The sequence below is a fragment of the Podarcis muralis genome, chromosome 1, assembly GCF_964188315.1.
Source record: "Podarcis muralis chromosome 1, rPodMur119.hap1.1, whole genome shotgun sequence".
Taxonomy (NCBI): domain Eukaryota; kingdom Metazoa; phylum Chordata; class Lepidosauria; order Squamata; family Lacertidae; genus Podarcis; species Podarcis muralis.
In genome coordinates this window covers 66,250,233-66,274,395 of record NC_135655.1, presented here as the reverse complement: position 1 = coordinate 66,274,395, position 24,163 = coordinate 66,250,233, and the positions used below count along the sequence as shown (strand labels likewise).

Here is a 24,163-nt window from a genome sequence, read left to right as displayed (position 1 = left end):
GGGGCAAACCCACCTACCTAGAATACTGGATTAAACTTGGGAGAGGAGGAGATCACAGAACTTGCAAAGGGTGGCGTGGCCTCAACTTTGAAGATGAGGTGGCTGAGGGTTTTCTCCCACACAAAATAAGAACTCTTGTTGCTTTAAGTGGTGGTTAGGCTGCCCTCAACAGCTTGGGAGTGCTCCCTATAAAACTGAAGCAGAACTTTGTCATCTCTAATGCTTTATGTGCCTCAGGTTCCTAGCATACCAAACCCCCTTCAGTGGGGCAGGATGTCCTCTGACTGTGGAGGCAGATCATAGCCATCACAGCAAGTTGTAATGGATAGCCTTATCTTTCATGAATTCATTCAATCCTCCCCTAAAGCCATCCAAGTTGGTGGCCATCATTGCCTCCTCTGGGAACGACTTCCATAATTTAACTATCGTATGTGCCAAGGCTAAAAAGTGCTACCCCCTGTTGCCATCCCCAACATTGGCGTTCTGGGGTTTCTGTAGCAGCTCTATTGGACAGAAAGTCTCCAGGCTTGCAGTGAGAAACAATTTACCCGGCACTCTTGAACAAAATTCTTCAAGTCATTAGTATTCCAGAAGCACGCAGTTCCTGAACACAGAAAAGTAGCTTGTGGATATGTATAGAGCAGTGCTATATTAGTGAAGGAGAAGATTCCATATAGCCATGGCAGCTGATAGCTAAAGAGGCATCTGGTCCATGAATTTGTCCAATCCTGTTTTAAACTCTCACCCCCAAAATACCTCCCCTCTTAATCCCCAATTTATAAATACTGCTTGTGTGGTGTGTACAGTGCACAAGCTGAAAGCTACTCTCCTCTAACTGCTATTTCACATTATCCAGGACTAAGTCTTGGCACTGAAAACAGGATCTGGAGCTAACTGTTGAGAGTCTTGTCCCAATTTAAGTATTTCTGAAGCCGGCATTAAAATGCAAATAGGGTCAGCTAGAAAGCAAGAGCTCTAATCTTGAATTCAACACAGATGGATTTCGGTGTTATGCCACAAACAGTAAAGACAAACTTTGGATCTGGCTAGCAGTTATAAAAGGAAGCAAGCAGAGATCACCATCCAGAGCGTTAGAAAGACATGTCGAACTAGCACAAAAGTAAGAGATGCAAAATAGTTGGTGAACACATCTGTGGAATATAACACAGAAATGTGTGAATAGGACTTACATACAACCCTTACTTAAAGTGACAATGCATGACACCCTTGCAACTTCCCTAACTTTTAGTTTTTAGAAAAGCAAACGCCAATGTTATACTTCAGTGGTGCTGCTTTAATTTTAGCCAGATGAGACTTGTGGTCCAGAAAGTCTACTGAACTAAAAATTATCTGAAGCACAGCTTGAATAAAATGCCACAGTGCAGTTGCTAACATGTGGAAGTCATTATTTCCATCTTCAAGCAGATGCTTATGTTGAGCAGTTCATTAGTGGAATATGACCCACTTTGTTATGGGGAAATTACAGAGTATTCCAGCGGTATGATGCAATTGGAAGGCAACTTGAATAAATACAGAGTTGTAAGAAGTAAAAGTACAGATTGCGTTATTGGTTTTGAAGTGAAAAGATAATACATGTCATGTGCAGAGCTAATTTTGGCTACAAGGGTTTCAGGAGGATCTGTAAAAAGACAGTAGCAGAGACAGCCAGACAGAGTATAATCTATATTGTTTAGTACATTTATAAATAAGCATAACAAAATTTGGCAGTACATGATGCAACGTCTTTGTTTTATTCTGACTGCTATAAATCTGTCATTTACTACTGATCAAAGTAAGTTGCAAGAAACACCCCCTCCAAATCTTTTCCTTTCTGAAGAAAAAAAAGAAGACCCAAATTCAAGGATCCAAAAATGCAAACCCCGCAGAAACTGTTAAAACAATGTCATATATTCAGTTTGCTTTGTCTTTAAAGTCATATTAATGTCTAAACCGCAACACAAAAACCACATTGCACGAAGTTAACACATTGTGTTCAGTTTTCACACTGAAGTGCTGTTTAATCTTCCTGAAATCTAAGCATGAAATGAATTTGTAACAAAAAACAGCAGCACAGGCATATTTATGCTTACTGGAAACTTGGAAATGGTGACAGGGTTGAAGAATATTAGCTAGCTTGAATTGCATAGTTGGTGTAAGACCAAGGTATTCACCCACAGAGAGTATTCACCTGGTAAGTGGAATTTACAATCCGTCACAAATCCCCACCATCCTGTTCCAAGATAATAAAAAGACAAAAGCAAGCAGGAACTCATGCTGTATAACAGAACATCCCAAAGAATATTCCATTTAAACTCCACGACATTTAATACGTACTTTGTGGGAAATACACTGCTGAAAGTTGAAGCTGGTACAATCCATTCCTTCGTTAAAGCAATATGGAAACAAACAGGCTAGAGTCCTACCCAAAATTCAGCAAGAATCACGCTAGGATGAGGGCGGCACTTTTTACAAGAGCTGTGTGTCAGCTGTGGTATAAATGGAATATTCGCTTAAGTTAAAACACAGCTGAGAATGTGGCTTCTTGCACCATTTCAAGATGACACAGTAAGAGGCAGAGGATTGCAGCCTTCCACTTCTCTGTTTACACACCACGAGTCCAAAAAGAGAAGTTAGAAAGAAAGGAGAAGCATGCAACTTGCCAGGAGGGTGACTGTTTGAACACTTAGTCCCTGCAAAAAGAGCCAAAGACTGATTTCAAACATACCTCACCAGTGCTTAGACCCAGAACTTTCCTCAGTGCTGAAAGTGAGACCTCAAGCATAGCAAAAAAGGAAAAACGAGCATCACCTTCCTCTTACCACCCAGAAATCCTAACTAGCCTAAGACACCAATGACTAAGGGACAGCACTTTCATATCAGAAAGCAGTATTTGGAAATTAAATACAGCAAACATCCAAGACGGTGCTTATTTAACATTCTTTGTATCCTGCCTTTCCTCATGGCATGCAAGGCAGTGCACATCGGGTTCCCGGGCAGCCTTCCATCTAGACACACTGAATTGACCCAGACCTGCTTAGTTTCAGCTGATGCAGCTGCCTCACGTGCTTTTGGATCATGAGCGAGACCAAATGGAAACAGAGCTGGATACCAAGTAAATTAGTCAATGGTTGTGATGATCAAAGATAGGGTAAGGCTTGGCCCACATGCCACATTGAAACCACGGTTAGAGCACACTACTGAGAAGCTCTGACTCTCCTCCACTGATCCTGCCACATGGCTGGGAAAGAAGTCAGAGCCCCAACCTTTACAGATAACCAGTTCTTTATGCTGATGAATGCATGTTGTCTGTGACATAGATGTGATGAAAGTGTCACCATTTGGGTACTAACATTTCGACATCAGTTTGTTGGACTGGTCATGTTGTGTGGATACCTGATTATCGTCTTCTAAAGCAACTATATTCAGAAATTAAAAATGGAAAGCGTAACGCTGGTGGTCAACAAAAGAGGTTTAAAGACTGTCTCAAGGCAAATTTTAAAAAAATGCAGTATCAACACCAACAATTGGGAAACACTTGCCTGTGAGTGCTCCAACTGGAGAACAGCCTTTACCAAAGGTGTAATGGGCTTTGAAGACACTCGAACTCAGGACGCAAGGGAGAAACATGCTAAGAGGAAGGCACGCTTGGCAAATCCACAACATAATCAACTCCCGCCCAGAAACCAATTTCCCCACTGTAAAAGGACGTGTGGATCCAGAATTGGTCTCCACAGTCACTTACGGACTCATTGTTAAAACGTGTTTATGGAAGACAATTTTATTCGGCGATGAGTGATTGCCAAAGAAGAAGAAGAAGACTAACATTTTGAGGACTGTGCAGTTTGTGCCTTTTTGTTTAGAGCACAACAGCCCAGATTCAAGAACGCTCATGGCAAATGCCACAATTAAACTAAACTCCAAAACCAACCTGATGTGCAATGAGAGTTGGCATGCTGAACCACAGTTTGTACTTGCAACACTGCACTCCAGGAAATACTTTGCCACTAGCATCTTTGAATCTATATAGCCAAGCCTGGAGACTATATATATATACACACAGTATATATTTATAAACATATTGCTGGCAGTTGTATTTGATTATGTGAGTCAGTCCTAGCTTGAAGAATATCCCAACTAAAACGTCTGAGAAGATCTACCATTGCTGTACGGAAGAGAAACAGAAGATAAATTCTACCATGTATCAAATTGTGTGTAGGAATAATGACACCTAACCTTTAGAGTGCTATACAAATATTCAAGCCGCCCCACCTACCTTATCTTGTAAGTTTTACAAGCAAAGTACCATGCTGAGTGTGTCAGTATTGCTATCCTCATATTGCAGAGAGACCATGGCTTGCTTAGGGCTATCAAGCAACTTCAGGGCAGTGAAAGCAACATGCAATTTAGATACTGTACTTCATAAGAGAAGGTCATGGAGGGCTTATTCCTGGTTGTTGTTTTAATGCAACTCACCAATTTAAATTAAATTTCCCTTGCAAATGATGATATTACCAAACACATTTTCACTAGTGTGCTTTTATGGGATGCTTTGCATGTTCCAGAAAAATGTATTTTTGAAGCATGCTTGCCACATATTTTCTCCAGTATATGAATCATAGAACTGTAGAGTTGGAAGGGACGACCAGGGTCATGTAGTCCAACCCCTGCAATGCAGGAATTTTTTGCCCAACATGGGGCTTGAACCCATGACCCTGAGATTAAAAGCCTCATGCTCTACTGACTGAGCTATCCTCTAATTTATGTGAATATGCAGGCATATAGGAAACACATGCTTGGGGGCTTCAACACAGGGGCCAGCTCCTAGTGTTGGAGAAAAGCAACGGGGATCTCCTTGTGCCAGGATCTCAGAGTGTGATGTACTTCTAGAATCCCAAGATTATAGGCAGGCCTGGAGACTGCAAGGAACAAATCCCTCAGAATTTGTTTTATGTATTAACAGTTGCTTTTGTTCTACTCAGCAAGTCACTTCACGTTGCAAAGACTGACCCCTCTTTGTCTGCTGCTGTAGAAAGGTGGGCTTTTGCGAGCAAATGGCTGCATATAAGGAGACCTTCGGACACAGGTGCTCAGTTAAAAATAATGAATATCAATTAAAACTCTTAAAACTTCCCAAATTCGATAAAATCACTCATTATTTAAACCTCAAACCAAACTCTGTGAAAACAGCTTCTGAGCCACCCATTTCATTAGGTTAACCTCTACAGCTATATAAAAAAAGAACATCTAACCAGTTTAACAGGTTTTCAGCCACATCCAGCTCTCTTGTTGATTTTTCTTTGTCACACTAATGAAGAATAATACACACAATGGTATCAATTTACACGCCTACTGGTCACATCATTATATGCCTGAAACATAGAACACCAAACACTAATCAAGAAAGCAAAAGCAACTCATAAAAATTGATTTGTAAGGAGGCTAGAGACATATCTAATTCCAGCCTATTTATCTCGAGGGACTATAGAGCCAGATGTGTACATGGAGTCTGCTTATTCACAAAAAGCTTCTTTATAAATCCCACACTCCTCCTACCTGTTGAAGCATCTCTTCGGTAGCATTAAGTTTCAGCTGGTGCCCCTCGAGGCAAACTTCTAGATCTCTGATCTTTTCTCCTTGGGCCTCCACCTGGTCTGTAAGGACGCTCACCTACAATTGAGGACAAAAAATGAACAGTCATAAAAAGGAAATATTCCATACTTTCAGGGATAAAAGCCATTACTGTTAGTAACGAATCATAGCTATATGCACCCACCCACATGTGTTGGCCACTCTTCCTTATAGGGTGGTGGCATGGAATAATCTCTTCATGTTCTCTAACAGCCAGATAAAATAGATTTGGTTTAAAGGCAGCAACTAGCTGAACCAAGGTCATCTTGATAAGGTTCATCTCCAAATAGGGATTTGAACCCACTCCTTCCCAGGCTTCAGTCCAACATACACCTCGCTACACAGGCTTTTTCTTTCTTTTTAATCCCCTCAAAGCATTCAACTAGTTACTAAATGACTTTAAAATGTCTTACTCTATTTCCAAAATGACAGTTTGCTACTTACCTTAAGAAGTCACTACATCACACTTTGGAGAAGAAGAAAAATACCAGCAACATTTTAAAAAAATTTAAAAAGAGGCATTTGGAAGGCTAGAAAAACAAACAAATGCTGATGTGAAAACAGAACACTGAAGATCATGTGCTAGCATTTACAGTAAATAATCCTTCAAAGGGAAAAAGCCCCTGAAGAATCCTGTTAATATTTTAAGTGGGCTTTGAGCACGCACAACCCTTTCAGCTTCTGCCAACACTTCTCTCCTTAGAAAGGGGGAAATGTAAGGGAAAGAGTCTTGTAGGAAGCCAACCAATTACCTTTCTCCTTACGAGAGCACGGGAACAGCTTACCTATCAACAAAGCTTTCTGTGACTGTTTAAAAAACGTAATATGCAAAAGACATGTTTTAACATTGGCAGTGCTCTGCTTTTCACAGGTTCAAAGTATTACAAGCTTAAACATGAATGCCAGAGTTTAGGCACTGAATTGTTGGGAATGAATTAGTAAGAATTCTCAGGGAGATCCAAGAAAGGTGTCACCCCACAGCTACAGAAAACAACATGAACTCATCGTTCAGTGCGAAGAAATAAATAGCAGCGGAACCCAATGGTAGCTAATGTAACTGAAACAAACAAGCAAGCAAACAAACAGACTTTGTGTGCCTTCTGCAAATCTGGATTGTCAGAGGGTTCCCTGGGCTTCCTACCTCTCAGAACTATCACCTCCAGATTTCTTTTAACCAATTAAACCTGAACGTTGGAATAATCTGGACTGAAGAGCTTCAAGGACTTGATATTCTTTTCTGCCTCCTCTTTTGTTTGAGAAGTTTGCTAACATAAAAATTGGGAAAGAAATATTGCAGTGGTATGCGTCAGAGACACACCTTTTGTACTTCAGTAAAAGTACATAATTGTAGGGTTTTCCAAATAATCCAGATTTAGGGAGAAAGCAGTTGACTGTGTAGCAAAGCAAGCCCTGTCATATCTAAAACCAGCTGCCTTCATTTTTTAAAAAATAATGCTAACCTAGTTCTACTTTGCAAAGGAAGAATCACCTCTTGTGATTTACAAAGATTTTGCAAGCTGAAATAGAGACACCTCCACATTTTGAGGTCATCCACATGCCAAGAGCCAGGATTTGTAGGCAGACAGGCTACAAGTTCTTTTTTTTTTAAAAAAAAATCTTATTGTTTTCACAACAGTATAAATAATTATAACACAAAATGAGTAAGATTATTAATTATAAGTGAGCAAAACCATTATCCCTTAATAATCACTTAACAATAATGTTACTAACCAAAAGCTCATTCAGAAGACTAATCTTCCTACCTGCTATAATCCCATGTTAAAACATAAAGCACCATTTCCATAGATTCCTTATTCTATCCCATAATAAATAAAACATATCTATTTTCCAAAATAGTGATTCACAAATACTACTCCATTTTAAATCCATAACGCTTGTTTGGTTTGAAATCCCTTACTATAATCAATAGATTTCATCCATTTTTCCAGTCTTGTCTCTTCTTTCTCAACCTCTTAGAAAATATGTTAAAGTGGCATCCCAGGTTTTCCCCAACCCATTCTTTTTATTGGTATGGTTTGTAATCTCCAACATTTAACATAAAGAGTTGTAGCTGCATTGACCATATAGGAAACCAACTGTCATTTGACAGGCTGCTAATTCTTTCACAGGTCTGCAGAATTGGGGTGGCCAACATTAAGGCAAAGAGATGCCTGTGCCCAGCTACATTACATCTAATGAACTGCATCTCTGCCAACTGAATGTTTTCCTGCTTTGTGTTGTATGGAATAGGCAAATAACCAACAATGGAAGCCTGTATGTCAAAACCTCATAGACAGTTTTTACTTCTCAAAACTGAAATCTGCTTTGTCCATGAAGAGCAGACAATGTCGGGATTGGCTCTTCTGGATAGAATCCAGAAGGGATTTGCATTTAATTAGGAATTTTAGATTCTTGCCATAGTTCCCATTTCTGAACCCCAAAATGATGCCTGCTGCATTAAGAAATCATTTCATGGAGCTCGGATTCCAAGTGATGCCCACAACAGTTTTGGTTGGCAGCTACAATAGAGGAATGTTGAAGAGAGAGACACTTGATTTTGCAGAGCAGCCCTTCTTTCTGGAGCTATTTCAAAAGGTGTCTCACCCAATTGGTCTAGGCGGATGTGATTCTTTGAAAATGTCTATATGCGCACAATGTTCACCTGCAATATGTAGCTGACTAGCCAGAAATATGGGGCAAACATGGGGCAAAGCTCTTGCACTAGAGTGAGCTTCCCAAGGCAGACTTTGAGAATTTCAGGGCTGAGCGGAGATTTAAATCCAAATCTCCCGTGTCCATTAGAAACAATGCCAACTAAATCACGATGGCATTACTTATTTAGGAAGCCAATTATCCAAAGTTAAGAGTAATTATATATAAGCAGCTTTAGTCTGGAAAAGCAGCCAAGAGCAGTTTTGTCTCTTGGTAAGTAGGACTATATTTGGGGGTGATCCTGTGCTTGGGACAGCATAAAACCCTCTCTCCCACCTTCAGCAGACCTTTGAACAGACCTTTGTGGTATCCAGGGGAAGGGCCCAAGTTCTCTGAAATGTGAGGGTGGTGGTGAATGTATTCTTTATTAACTTTGATACAGATTGGGCTGATTCTCTTATTCTTTTTTTTAGTGGGCCCATTTCCCAAGTGTGTGTTGTCAGGCTGCCCCTTCATTTTAAAACAAGAGACAGAAAATAAAACACTAGTCCCTGGACCACCTCATTAACCAGTTACAAATCCCCCGCCCAAAAAAAGCTACTAACAATTAGCATCTGCCTCCTCATAATCTTTGGGTAGCATTTCAGCTCCACGAACAACTGTAAAAATGTTCACATATTAACATTTTGAACAGCCCTACTTGTGCAACCTGAAAAGGGGCATCATATTCGAGTTCGCTGTCTACTTTACTGGTGGGCCAATTTCAGTCTTGCATGGTCCGTCTACTATTTTAATACATTGGGAATTCCCTGGGTCTACTGGTATATTGTTTCCCCCCCCCCTAAAAAAATGATCTCTTAACTCAATATCGCTTAACAGTTATAATTAAGGCATAATCTATATTAAGTATGTATGTATTCTTGCTTCAAATATTTCTATTCCCTTCATGCCTCTTGAGTAGTAAGTATAAACACCTATTAAGACAAAAGCTGGTCAAAAGGTCTGTGTCCTAGTAGTCATTACATCTTATACTAAAGGAATGACAGCAATTAAACAAGCAATAAACATTACTGCAATAGTTTCTTAATGAACCATTTGCGATACTTGAATCACACAGAGATGCTGCAAGCACTGTAATATTCCTCTCGTAAAATACCGTACTCCTCATTTCACGGCTTTCGACAATGGCCCTGACTGGTGGCATGTATTATAATCAAATTCTTGAGAAAACCTGATGCATCAGCTTAACCATGAAAGTTGCTTTGCAGCAATTAAGCAAATTATCCAAGCAATGCACATCAATTACCCACTGATTTCTGTATGTTTGATTAATGAACAAAATGCACAATTAAGCCAACTGCTCGTAACATGAACATCAAGGACACACACGTTGTTTTCTGTACTTTTGAATGGGTAAACAGATGCACAGGAACTGATAATACTCATGGAACTCACAACTATGATCAGATCAGATCAGATCAGATCAGATCAGATCATCTCTTCAGCTAATTGCCCTGAATATGCAATGCCAGTGCATAGGAAGGTGAAAATATTCATGAAAATAAGATACCTTATCTTACTGGGTTTATTTGGATTAAAACAGATGAACACTTCAAGCTTGCACACCACACGTACATTTTGTGTTCTTCCTGATCCTGAAGCTATGTGCATCTGTGCGATATTATTTTGCCATGTCCTGCTTTCCTTGCCCATTTATTCATAACTCAGCTATGAGCCATTGCTTTCTGAGCAGTGATGATGCTTCTGGGACTGCCCCATACTTCTCAGTCACAGTGCAGACTGCATGAGAGTATCCTGGTGAATTATTTCACTCTCCTTCACTGCTTATGTTTGGGTGTTGGGGAGGGAGAAAATAATTTCTGCATAACAATACAAAGAACACCCAACACGCTGCCTTAATTTCAGCACACATTTCAGTCCGTCCTGTAGAACACCAGTGTACACAGCTTGTGAGTTACATTCCCATAATGTAATTTTCGTGTTGGAAGGTAAGAGTGTAGACTGGACATTGTAACCTGCATAAGAAGCTGTTCTGTTTTTCTAGAAAAAGAGGTGCTGAACATCTCCCTTTTTCTCTTAGAATGGCAAGGGCACCCACTGAGAAGTGCCAGAGCTGAGCTTTGGTGAGCTCCAGGTGAAAAAAGCCCTGTACACAATACAGTACAGTGGTACCTTGGTTCTTGAACAGAATCCGTTCAGAAATCTGTTTGACTTCTGAAAACATTAGAAAACCAAGGCACGGCTTCCGATTGGCTGCAGTAGCTTCCTGCACTCAATCGGAAGCCGTGTTGGATGTTCAGGTTCCAAAGAACGTTTGCAAACCGGAACACTCACTTCTGGGTTTGGGGAGTTCAGGAGCCAAAACATTTGAGACATAAGGCGTTCAAGAGCCAAGGTATGACTGTACTCAAAAAGCCCATCACACAAATCTTTCCTTTCCTTCTCCTCTCTGTTTTAAGACTTTGGACCGAGAGGCTCTTTCTTCTTGGATAAAATGAGCACCACCAACCAAAACTGAACTCCCAAGTTTGAGAACAATTGTACATTTCATTTCAGTCAAAAGAAAACAGGGGAACAAGAGGTGCTACCATCAAACATTACATCCTGGAGTTTCTCACTCAAATTTCATTTTTTTTAGGCTATGCAAAATGGACTGATACTATTTTCCTACTGCTAAATGCTGAAGTGAGCTTTGTTCTAGCTTTGAACACATGTTCCTGGCAGAGATAGATAAAGAGAGAGGCAGCAACCAAGCAGTTTCAAGACACTATTAAAGGCTATGGGGTCACACCAGGTCCCCCTTAAAAGTCAATAGCCCATTAGGGATGTGAATTTTTTGGGTTTTTGTTGTTGTTACTGTTGCTGATATCTAGCTGAATCCACAATCTATTTGACCGAGAAATTTAGAGTATAGAGACCTAAGGTTTTCTGCTCTCTCAGTACTTAAATATTTTAATATATATGTGTATCTAAAATATGTAGAATTTTCAGACAGGAAATTGAATTTAAACGTTGACAACAAACACTACAATAACTAACAGTTGCTGCAATTAACCCCCAAGAAACATAGCATAAGACTTTTATTATATTTCAAATAACACTGTTAAAAGAATTCAACACCACACAGGCCAAGACCAAAATTCTTTCATTTGAAGTAGGTACAGGGATTTTTAAAAAATAGTCCTTGCCCTGAAAAGCAGAATATAAAATACATGATATAATGATATTCTATTTTCCTGCTTTTCACAATGAGCAACAAACACACCAATAAACTCCAAATGCAAATGGTGATGCTATAAATTGCATACCTGAAGTATGAGAGACTCTTTGTCACCCTCTAGTCTTGTCAGGCGTTCTTGATAGGTTTCATTACTGGCAGAAGTATGGTGATTCACCTGGGACTAAAGAGAACAACAGGTTAAGATTACAAGTAATTGAAATGTGATTGTATTGTTAGATCTTGCCTTGAACTTCAAAGCACTGTGTAATCATCATAGCTATAAGAACATGCCACAATTGTATCACATAGCTTACAATTTTCTCAGCTGACAGTGCAGTCCTAACCATGTCTACTCCCAGGTAAATGGGGTTAGGACTGCAGACAAAGTCTGCTAAGCCACAAACACTTCATAGGATTTTAAAATAAAATGTAAGTTGGAACCCCTTCAATTTTCTAGGATATAATTGTTGGGATATTTCCGTTCCACCTTAAAAGGGAGCAGGCTTTGAGAGTCACAGAGTCTGCGCATGTCCTAGTCACAGGATGTTTATGTTTGCTGTTTCCTTTCGATTTCAGTCGGTCAGAGGCACTGACACAGAACGGTCATGTTTTTCCTTTGTTCTGTTCAACGCTAAATAAAGTCTGTAAATTATGCTCTTCTGCGGTGCAAGCTTTCTGGCTGTGTTTTCTGCTGATAAAGAACAGTGTGCACAAGCCTAGAATGTGGCAATCCATTTCTAAGGCTTCGTGTCGCTAACTGCTGGATCTGCCTGGCTACGGGAGATCGATGGACGTCCGGCAGCCGGCTTGGGGTCATGATGGACAATATCTCCCTGGCAGTTTCCCAACAACAAGGTTTCGGGCCCAGATTCACAGCACCTACAGGAGAGTAAAGCTGCAACAGACTGCGTTTGAGAGGTACGTGGGAAAAGCGAAAGAAAGGGAGGCTTTTCTGTTTTACCTCGGACGGAGCCTTTGAACTCCGGAAGGCTTAATTGGCCTGGGAGCCAAGCCAGAGAGTTCGTGATTAATGAGCTGCCACGATAAGGAGTCTTTGAAGGCATAAAGGCTCACGGCTCAAGTAAAAAGCTGGAATGGAGTTTTTCCACGCTTTTGAAGCTTCAGAGGCCACTGAGTGCCCAAAGTTAAATCGGCACAATTATCAGACCTGGGCAAAATGGTGTGAGAGTTTGCTGCGTCAGTATGGAGTCTGGCATACTGTGTCTCAAGCCCCCCCAGATCCTCTGACAGAGAAATGGGAGGCCCAGAATTCGAGGGCCATTGACATAATAGTCTTATCCGTTTCTCTGGAGGAAATTGCTACGCTTGCTGGCAACGTGACGGCACGTAAGATGTGGAATGCTTTGAAGATAGCCCACATGCCAGTCATCCCAGCTCAGAGTTTGAATGCCCAGAGTTTGACTGCATCGGAGGTCCTGGCTGTTTCCCAGAATGCGAGTGAATGCAGGGATGCTGAGGGCACCGGTTGCAAGCTGCAGGGGGAGCAGACTGTGATGTCATCCCAGGCAGCATTCCAGCCTCCAGGGGGAGCCAAGGAGACGGCAGCTGAGAGCTCTGTTTCTCATGGGAACCAAGGTCATCGTCTTTGCAGAGGCCGGAAGGCCAGAGGTAAACAAAGACAGATGCCTGCAGATGGCCCGAAGCAGAAGGGGGGTGAAGAGCCCACGCCAGTGGAAAACAAGGCTTTGTTAGCTGGCACTGCTTCACCAAAGGCTAAAGGCAAGTCTCATGGCCAGGAGCAGGGGGGCAAGCTGCAAAAGCCCACGCCGGTGGAAAACAAGGTTTTGCTTGCTGCAAAGACTGCTCCAAAGGCTAAAGCCAGGTTTATTGTGGACTCTGGTGCGAGCCGCCATCTTTCAAAGGATAAGCACCTGTTTATCTCCTTCTCGCCTCAAGAAGGAGAGATCCACCTGGCTGATGGAAGGACGTTGCAAATTGCAGGAGAAGGGACTGTGAAACTTGCAAGTTTGCATACAACCATCAGTAATGTACTGTATGTTCCTGGAGCTGCGGACAATTTGCTTAGCGTCCCACAGCTGACTGGGCGTGGCTTTGAGATATCCTTCAAGAGGAGCGTCTGTGTCATCAGGAAAGGCAAAGAGGACATTTTGCATGCAAAGTTTATAGATGGTTTATTCTGTATAACTTATGATGACAATGCTGTTGTGTCTAATGCTGATTCTTGTTGTGTTGCACAAACTAACAAGGTTCTTCATGCAGGATGCATTCATGATGCACATCGAAGATTTTGTCACATGTCTTGGCAGGCGCTGGCCAAGATGCCTGGATTGGTTGAAGGTTTGAACATCAAACCTTGTAAGTATCACATGAAATGTGTATCTTGTGCAGAGAACAAGGTGAAGGTTGCTCCAAAAGGCAAAGAGTCTAGCAGGCAGGCTTCCAAACCCTACCAGCTAGTTCACGCAGACCTGGTTGGTCCTCTTGCGCCCTCTTTAGGAGGAGCAAGGTTCTTCATGGTTCTAATTGATTCTTTTTCTAGGTACATTCATGTGTTTATGCTCGAGCAGAAATCGCAAGCGTTTCCTAGGTTCAAAGCATTCTGTGCTTGGTTGGAGAATGCTCACGGTAAACGTATCGCCTGCCTGTTTACCGATCGGGGCGGGGAGTTCACTTCTCAGCAGTTTGAAGCTTTCCTGACTGAGAAGGGAATCCAGCATGACTTGACAACGCCTAGATCGCCATGGATGAATGGGCTTGCGGAGCGAGCAAATCAAACATTGCTGCAAGGAATGAAAACCTTGTTACATGATGCCAATCTCCCTGAGAAGTTTTGGGGGGAAGCTCTGTCAACGGTAGCTTATACCGTTAATCGCAGATTGTCATCACCCATTGGTTGTACCCCCTATGAGAAGATGTTTGGCAAGAAACCCAACACCAAACACATGAGAATTTTTGGTTCTGACATGTGGGTACGCACCCCACAAACCAACAAGCTTGGGAAGCGTGGGGCACATGGTTTGTTCATGGGGTACGAAAAAGGTGCATACAGGGTATGGATGACTGACTCTAAATCCATAAAGTTCACAAGGAGTGTTGAGTACAATCCTAAGTGGGGGGAAAATGTGGGAATTTTCCAGAGTTACCCAGAGGAGGATGAAGGTGATGTGAAGAAAGCAGATCGTGCTGAGAAAGCTGAGGAAACTGAGGATGAGGATGATGATGATGATGATGATCAGAGTTCGGATTCCAGTTCAGTGGGCGGCGCTGCTGCTGATGTCAGTGAGAGTGATGACACAGCAGACTACAAGAGTGCAAAGGCCTCAGTCAGACCATCTGATGCGTCTGACAATGAACTGGAAGAACCACTGTTCACCATTGGTCATTTTTCTCCTAAGAAAGAGGAGATGAGTCCAGAAGACTTGCGTCTAGTACGCAGGTCTGAAAGGGCGACCAAAGGCAGACCTCCAAAGAGATTTGCTGATGAGTTTGCTAAGACTGCAACTGCTGTTCTTAGTAGCTCAGAGAAGGTGTGGGAACCTTCAAGCTTCAAAGAGGTTCAGGAGTTAACCTCTAAAGATGCTGAGCCTTGGCTTAATGCCATGAAGGCTGAAGTTGATTCCTTGAACAGGAACCAAACTTGGGAGCTGGTACCGGTAGTCCCAGGAATGAGACTGGTTGGCAGCAAATGGGTCTTCAAGGCCAAGACAGACCAGAATGGCAAGGTTGTCAGACATAAAGCCAGATTGGTTGCCAGAGGTTTTTCACAGGTACCAGGACAGGATTACCACGAGACCTACTCACCCACCGTCAAATATGAGAGCATTCGGCTGATGCTCAAGATCGCTGCGGAGGAGAAACTGCATGTTTCCCATCATGACATTAATACAGCTTTTTTGTACGGGATTTTGAACGAGGAGCTGTTTATGCTTCCACCTGACGGGATGCAGATACAGAAGGGAATGGTCTGTAAACTGCGGAAATCCTTATATGGTCTCAAGCAGAGTGCTAGGTGTTGGAACACAAAACTCACTGAAACGTTGCTTTCTCTAGGTTTTCACCAGGGCAAAGCTGATCCATGTGTGTTTGTCAAGGAGGAGGGGCAAAACAAACTGTATTGTTTATGTTTTGTTGATGATCTTCTGATGTTTTGGAAGAATCAGGCTTTCTATCAAAGCACCCTAGCTCAGCTGAAGGAGCACTTTGACATGAAGGATCTTGGTGAGGTATCCAACTATCTTTCTCTGCAGGTGGAGAAGGACCAAGCAGGTAATTTTCTGGTACACCAAACACAGAAAATTGCTGATGTATTAACCAGGTTGAATTTGGTTGATGCAAACCCAGCAGACACACCGATGGTGACAGGTTACCAGGTAGACAGTACTGCTGAAGCGTTTTCTGACACAACGCTATACAGATGCGTTCTAGGCAAGCTGAATTTCATTGCCAGATGTTCAAGACCTGACATAGCTGTAAGCTGTAATCTGCTTAGCAGACATGCCAACAATCCTACGGTTCAGGATTGGAAAGCTCTGAAGCGCATAGCCCGCTATTTGAAAGGGACTATGCACTACAGGCTGAGGTTCACCAGTCAGAAGACTGGAGGTCTTGAAATCTTTGCAGATGCAAGTTTTGGAAGTGACACCACAGATGGTACAAGCACTTCTGGAGTATGCTACATGTACAACCACTGCCTGTTTGACTGGTTGTGCAAGAAGCAAACAACAGTGAGCCTAAGTTCCTGTGAAGCAGAACTCAATGCTCTGTCATTTTCACTCATGGATTGTGAATGGTTGATGCAACTGTTTAAGGACATCGGGGTTTCTGTGAAATGTCCTATACAAGTGTATCAAGACAATAGATCATGTTTGGCTTTGCTGAACTCCGAGAGTTGCAAGCAAAGAACCAAGTACTTGCAGATTAAGCTACATCGTGCAAGAGAGTGTATTCAAAAGGGACTGATTCGGGTGTCCTACATGGCAGGAAATGAAATTCCTGCTGATCTGTTGTCTAAGGTTGTTAACAAAGAACAACTAAAGGTTTACACACAGAGGTTGCAATTGGGTGAACCACAGGTACTACAGGTTACACGGAAAGGGGGAGGATGTTGGGATATTTCCGTTCCACCTTAAAAGGGAGCAGGCTTTGAGAGTCACAGAGTCTGCGCATGTCCTAGTCACAGGATGTTTATGTTTGCTGTTTCCTTTCGATTTCAGTCGGTCAGAGGCACTGACACAGAACGGTCATGTTTTTCCTTTGTTCTGTTCAACGCTAAATAAAGTCTGTAAATTATGCTCTTCTGCGGTGCAAGCTTTCTGGCTGTGTTTTCTGCTGATAAAGAACAGTGTGCACAAGCCTAGAATGTGGCAATCCATTTCTAAGGCTTCGTGTCGCTAACTGCTGGATCTGCCTGGCTACGGGAGATCGATGGACGTCCGGCAGCCGGCTTGGGGTCATGATGGACAATATCTCCCTGGCAGTTTCCCAACAATAATCGTGGCAAAAGTGAAAACATCTTCCCTTTCCCCTCTCTACACCCATATATGAGAGAGAGAGAAGGGGGTGGTTAAGAGGGGAATTAATTGATCCCAGCTGTAGGGTCAGTCCACTGCCACCCATCCAACTCCAGCATATTTCTGGAATTCCACAAAAGACAAATCTGATCCAAAACTCAGTGAGCTGTCTGCTACTTATTACCCTCCTGCCTTCAAAACAGGAAATGCACATTTTTTAAATATGTAAAACAGACATATTTTCTAGTTCAGTTGCCTTTAAACCCCTGCATATCCCACCTATTCTTATCCTGGTCCTGCCATCAGCTGCTGTGGTGGGTGAGATACCAGGGCAAAACAGGCAGAGACATCAGAACCAGGGAAGAGAACAGAAGAGAGAAGACACAGCTACGTTCTCTCATTGTACTGGGGATTTTTGATTTTTTTTAAGGTATGCATCCAGGCCTGCAAGGTGGCAATCCTACCATGTTCTTCAGATTCACTGTTGACGAACAATTAATACACCCATTACTTCTTCCCATGCACTGGAAAAAGTATTGTACAGTTTATGAAAAGTCAACAGTTCACCCTTATCACAACAAATGAAAATCAAGCAATAAGAGGGACACAGTTCCATGCAATTGCTGAATTCTTTATAAAGAACATTCCTTGCATTCCAGTATGTAGCAAAAAACATACAAACTCCCAGCACAGCTGAAGATGCCACAGCCAGGATTTGAAAGGTAAAATGAGTTAACCACCTCTATTCAGATACTTATCGAGTATGTCAATGTAGATGCCACCTTTCCTCCAAAGAACTCAAGTTGCCATACATGGTTCTCCTCCCTGCTCCATTTTATCCTCACAGCCACCCTGCAGAGGATGTTAAGCTGAGACACAGGCCACCCAGCAAGTTTCATGGCTACTCACTTGAGCCTGTCCTCAAGTCAGTTTTGTGCAGGATCGAAAGGCAGCAACAGGCATTGCCAAGAGGGCAGTATCTACATACTTACCTGGAAACAGAGTGTCTTATTTCCTTTCACAACGTTCTTTATGATTGGGATATAACTTTGCTCAGCATATTCCTGACCTCTGTTCATTAGGTAGCCAGACCTAATATTGGGCTGACACATTTGACCCAGAAAGTCCATAATAGGATGAATCTATAGGATAATCTATAGGAATCTATAGGGACGTGGGTGGCGCTGTGGGTAAAAGCCTCAGCGCCTAGGGCTTGCCGAAAGGTCGGCGGTTCGAATCCCCGCGGCGGGGTGCGCTCCCGTTGTTCAGTCCCAGTGCCTGCCAACCTAGCAGTTCGAAAGCTCCCCCGGGTGCAAGTAGATAAATAGGGACCGCTTACTGGCGGGAAGGTAAATGGCGTTTCTGTGTGCTGCGCTGGCTCACCAGATGCAGCTTGTCACGCTGGCCACGTGACCCGGAAAGTGTCTGCGGACAGCGCTGCCCCCCCGGCCTCTTAAGTGAGATGGGCGCACAACCCTAGAGTCTGTCAAGACTGGCCCGTACGGGCAGGGGTACCTTTACCTTTACTATAGGATAAAAGCCCCTTGGCGCAACATAAAGGTATCTTAAGCAACTAGAAGAGCGGGTGTATTTTGTACGTTGAAATAGGTTTTGCCTCTCTCAGGACAATTCATTAAATTCTGGATAAAGATTCACCCTGCATTAAGCCATAAATAGATAATGTATTTCAATGCTTCCTGCTCTGATTAACGCTTCCAAAATATCTTGGGATGGAACTACATCAGCCAACATCCACATCAGACAGAGTAATCCAAGGAGAAAATATCAGCTCTGCCAAAACATCAGCTGCTTCGAGGTTTAATAAGAACAGACAAATGCAGTCCAGACAGGCTCACCTACTAAGCAAACAGCTGCTCTGTCTCAGACAGCATCTCTTAAGATACTGGCTCTCTTTATGGCAAACATAATGAGAAGATAAAAAACATAGCAATATGGCCCAAGGGTACAGGCTTTTAGATTATGATGGAAGCAAGTGCTGTCATGGCTCCCCAAGAAGAACCTCCTGTGGTCATTCACCTGGTAAAGGATCACAAACCCCAGAAACATCTGGTTTTTGAACTTTTAAAGTTTTGGCAGCCGTTCACTGGCTGCATTTAAAGAATGTCATATTTGAAGTGTAGACATTTTCCTTGAGCAGTATGAGCTACACAGTTATCCACACTTTTCCAAATTAACGTGAAAGCTTTCACATATGGCTTCGGAATTGCGTAGATTGTAGGAGGAGGTAGGGGAGCAGTGGACAACTGGAGCAACCATCCCAGGACCTAGAGCTCAGAACTGGAACAAGGGGAGACAGCTATCAAAAGGCTCCAGAGACAATCTGGAGTGGGACAGGTTGCATAAAGTCAAAGACATGCCCTGGAGGACTCCAAGGTTATTCAGAAATGTGTTTACATAGGCAGGTGAGAGAGACGCTGCTCTCTAAGAACAGAGAGTACTGGGCATCCGCAGGACTGGCCCAAGACATTTTGCTGCCTGAAGGCTGAACAAAGCACCCAAGATGCATAGTGCCCAATGCTTGCCGAGTTATTTTGGCAGCACAAACGTGACTCGCGTGAGTGGAAATATAACAATATATTAAATACCTACAATCCGCTGCGTTTTCAATACATCCAAAAATCAGCTAACTGAAGTGGCTGCCTTACTCTGCGCCTAAAAGTAGGACCTGGGTACCTAACACAAAGAGCCAATAAATTATGTGTGCCTGGTAGAAGCCCTTTCATCTCTAACTTAATGTGCAAGAAATTCTTTCCAAAAGCCTCTAAAACAATTCAAAGGGAAAACATAACTTAAGAGGGCCACGGTAGAGTTTTGTGGGTCATACTGCAATTTGTGTGTTGGGTGGACTGAGGGAGAAAGGTATATAAGGTTTCTACAGTGTTCAGTGCTTTAAAAAAAAAAGAAAATAGATTTTTCTACTTCATTTATCACCCACCTTTCCTCCAACAAGGGGCTCAAAGGAACATACCCCCATTTTATACTCACAAATGACCATGTGAGGTAATTAGGAAGAAGATACAAAGCCTGTGCATTAATTTTGGAGGAAGTATTACAAGGTCTGAATGTAAAAAAAGAATGTAAAAAGTAGTAGTAGTAGTAGTAGTAGTAGTAGAAGAAGAAGAAGAAGAAGAAGAAGAAGAGGAGTTTGGATTTGATATCCCGCCTTTCACTCCCTTTAAGGAGTCTCAAAGCGGCTAACATTTTCCTTTCCCTTCCTCCCCCACAACAGACACTCTGTGAGGTGAGTAGGGCTGAGAGACTTCAGAGAAGTGTGACCAGCCCAAGGTCACCCAGCAGCTGCATGTGGAGGAGCGGAGACGCGAACCCGGTTCCCCAGATTACGAGACTACCGCTCTTAAGAAAGATGCCCCCATGGTTTGCAGATGGAGGAGGGGACAATTTTTTACAACATTTTATGGGAACACAACATGGTAACAGGCTAAATGTGGAAGGAAGCAGGTGATTCAGCAGAGGAAACACAGCCCAGAATGATTCAGCAGAGGAAACACAGCCAGAATAACTAAGGAGATAGTACAAGAATACTTGGCTAGTCTAGATGTATTCAAGTCTCCAGGGCCAGATGAACTGCATCCAAAAGTATTAAAAGAACTGGCAGATGTGATTTCAGAACCACTGGCAGTCATCTTTGAGAATTCCTGGAGAACAGGCGAAGTCCCGGCAGACTGGAGGAGGGCAAATGTTGTCCCTATTTTCAAAAAGGGGAAAAGAGAGGACCCAAATAATTACCGCCCAGTCAGTCTGACATCAATACCAGGGAAGATTCTGGAGCAGATCATTAAGCAAACAGTCTGTGAGCACCTAGAAAGGAATGCTGTGATCACCAATAGTCAGCATGGATTTCTGAAAAATAAGTCATGTCAGACTAACCTGATCTCGTTTTTTGACAGAATTACAAGCCTGGTAGATGAAGGGAACGCAGTGGATGTAGTCTACCTTGATTTCAGCAAGGCATTTGACAAGGTGCCCCATGATATTCTTGTAAAGAAGCTGGTAAAATGCGGTCTTGACTATGCCACCACTCAGTGGATTTGTAACTGGCTGACTGACCGAACCCAAAGGGTGCTCATCAATGGTTCCTCTTCATCCTGGAGAAGAGTGACTAGTGGGGTGCCACAGGGTTCTGTCCTGGGCCCGGTCTTATTCAACATCTTTATCAACGACTTGGATGATGGACTCAAGGGCATCCTGATCAAATTTGCAGATGACACCAAACTGGGAGGGGTGGCTAACACCCCAGAGGACAGGATCACACTTCAAAACGACCTTGACAGATTAGAGAACTGGGCCAAAACAAACAAGATGAATTTTAACAGGGAGAAATGTAAAGTATTGCACTTGGGCAAAAAAAATGAGAGGCACAAATACAAGATGGGTGACACCTGGCTTGAGAGCAGTACATGTGAAAAGGATCTAGGAGTCTTGGTTGACCACAAACTTGACATGAGCCAACAGTGTGACGCGGCAGCTAAAAAAGCCAATGCAATTCTGGGCCTCATCAATAGGAGTATAGCATCTAGATCAAGGGAAGTAATAGTGCCACTGTATTCTGCTCTGGTCAGACCTCACCTGGAGTACTGTGTCCAGTTCTGGGCACCACAGTTCAAGAAGGACACTGACAAACTGGAACGTGTCCAGAGGAGGGCAACCAAAATGGTCAAAGGCCTGGAAACGATGCCTTATGAGGAACGGCTAAGGGAGCTGGGCATGTTTAGCCTGGAGAAGAGGAGGTTAAGGGGTGATATGATAGCCATGTTCAAATATATAAAAGGATGTCACATAGAGGAGGGAGAAAGGCTGTTTTCTGCTGCTCCAGAGAAGCGGACACGGAGCAATGGATCCAAACTACAAGAAAGAAGATTCCACCTAAACATTAGGAAGAACTTCCTGACAGTAAGAGCTGTTCGACAGTGGAATTTGCTGCCAAGGAGTGTGGTGGAGTCTCCTTCTTTGGAGGTCTTTAAGCAGAGGCTTGACAACCATATGTCAGGAGTGCTCTGATGGTGTTTCCTGCTTGGCAGGGGGTTGGACTCGATGGCCCTTGTGGTCTCTTCCAACTCTATGATTCTATGATTCTATGATTCTATGATTCTATGAGAGACATGCCAAGTTTCAACAACACTACTGGTAGCCTTGCATAGCCTTGTATGAACAACTGTCATGAAGAAGAACTCAAAAACATCCTTTCCTTAATTCAACTGAGCACAAACAAGGCTGGTCTTCCACGCAGCACACATGCAGGAGTTCTTTGGTGAATTTACTCAGATTAGTTGCCTTTTTCTCCCAGGCTATTCACTGCAGCTATATCGCAAGGACTTGTTGCTTTGTTTGTTTATGTGAAGCCATTATATTCCATTTGGAATACTGAATAACAGCCATGTGATGATAAAAGCAACTGCTTGTGCAGAAAAGTGTAGCTGTTGAGACATGTTCAATGTATTCTGACTTTCCTTTAAATGCAAACTGGCAGATGGAAACAGAGCAGAGCCAACAAAATGTAGTCATCCAACTATTCGTTCAGTAGCTCAGCCCTACAGACCATTTTGAAGACTTCGGATTTAGTTAATCTGCACTCATGTCTGGAAAAATATCAAGAAGAGAAAAACTAATGTCCATTGTTGCGAACCACTCATTTGAATGTGCCTACTACATGACCAATTTCTTCCTATTACAGCAAATACTGGAAGTATCTGAAGAAGTGTGCATGCACACGAAAGCTCATACCAAGAACTAACTTAGTTGGTCTTTAAGGTGCTACTGCAAGGAATTTTTTTTGGATTTTAAAGAAATTTCTAAGTATACGTCAACTTGTTTGTAATACTGATGCTTCCACAGTAATGGGCTTACAGTATTTTAGATGTCCTGGTACATGCAAGAGCTCCATGATGGGTGTGTGGGGGTGGAGTTATGCTAAGAGTCCTTTACACAAAGTGAATGGAGCAGCACTCTGACGTATCACAGGCCAATCATTGTTTAGAGCTCCTCTACCCTTGTCTATCATCTGTTCAGAACTCAGCTTCATTCGTTTACTTCTGTCTCCAAAGTTGTGACACACTCTTCAAGTGGAATCAGAGCCCGAACCATGACTTGCCAATGGTCTATCAATTCAGGGAGAACAGAAAATCTGAGTGTTTGAAAATCAGCTTTAAATTATGCTGGTTCAAAGGATTCTGGTTTATTCTTCCTTCTTTTTCTGCTTCAGATACAGTGGTGCCTCGCAAGACAAAATTAATCCGTTCCGCGAGTCTCTTTGTCTTGCTGTTTTTTCGTCTTGCGAAGCACGGCTATTAGCGGCTTAGCGGCTATTAACGTCTTAGTGGCTATTAACGGCTTAGCGGCTTTAAGAAAAAGGAAACAAACTCGCAAGAAATGTCTTGCGAAGCAAGCCCATAGGGAAATTCGTCTTGCGGAACGACTCAAAAAACGGAAAACCCTTTCGTCTAGCGAGTTTTTCGTCTTGTGAGGCATTCGTCTTGCGGGGCACCACTGTATTAAAACAAACTGTAACTTAGCTGAACAAACCATGACTTAACATTAATAAAAGTATTACCATTATTCAAATCTGCAGTCTTATCCTGCTTACTAGAAGCCACAATTTCTTTAATGGAAAGGAGATCCATGCATATATAATTTAAAACAAAGTAATGAAGTGCTTTTTGTGGCCAATGTACATCACCCCCTTAAATGAGAGTACACATATAACACATCCCTCCTCTACTTGTCACCAAAGCCTCTTTGATAAGAGGGGGGAAAAGCAACTCTGCTTGCTTTATGATCAAAGAAAAGGGGAGGCTGTTTGTTTTGGCTCCAGTTACTTGTCCCTTCCGCATGCTGCCACATGACCAGTGCCCCAAGATCTCTTGACTGGACTTTGAACAAGCCTCTTCTTGGCTGGAATTGCTTACAAGGAAGGGGTGTTTTGTCATGGACATTTGATAGGAGTGCTACAGAAATCATGAATGGCACTTTCAAGCAAGTTCAAGTAGAGCAACCACAAGCCCTTAGTTTCTATGGCTTATAAAATGCAAGTGGGTTCAAAGGTTTGGGCAGCTGAATCATTTGATCAACTGAGTATTTTAGCCACTTCATACTTTTCCTCCTGCCTTACAAC

General features: G+C 42.6%; 1 protein-coding gene across 24 annotated transcripts in view; it reads right to left on the bottom strand.

Annotated features, from left to right (window-relative positions):
- PPFIBP2 (PPFIB scaffold protein 2) overlaps positions 1-24,163 on the bottom strand; it is a 112,372-nt gene that overhangs the window by 39,588 nt on the left and 48,621 nt on the right. For 21 of the 24 annotated variants that reach the window (XM_077930189.1, XM_077930203.1, XM_028730599.2 and 18 more), the window contains 2 exons: positions 11,610-11,702; positions 5,554-5,667 (listed from right to left, as the gene is read on the bottom strand). In XM_077930189.1, the coding sequence (XP_077786315.1) occupies positions 5,554-5,667; positions 11,610-11,702 (207 nt within the window). Of the gene's footprint in view, positions 1-2,334; positions 2,395-5,553; positions 5,668-6,072; positions 7,110-11,609; positions 11,703-11,835; positions 11,884-24,163 lie in introns of those variants that run through there. The other 3 variants (XM_077930213.1, XM_077930231.1, XM_077930223.1) reach the window with 3 other exon arrangements.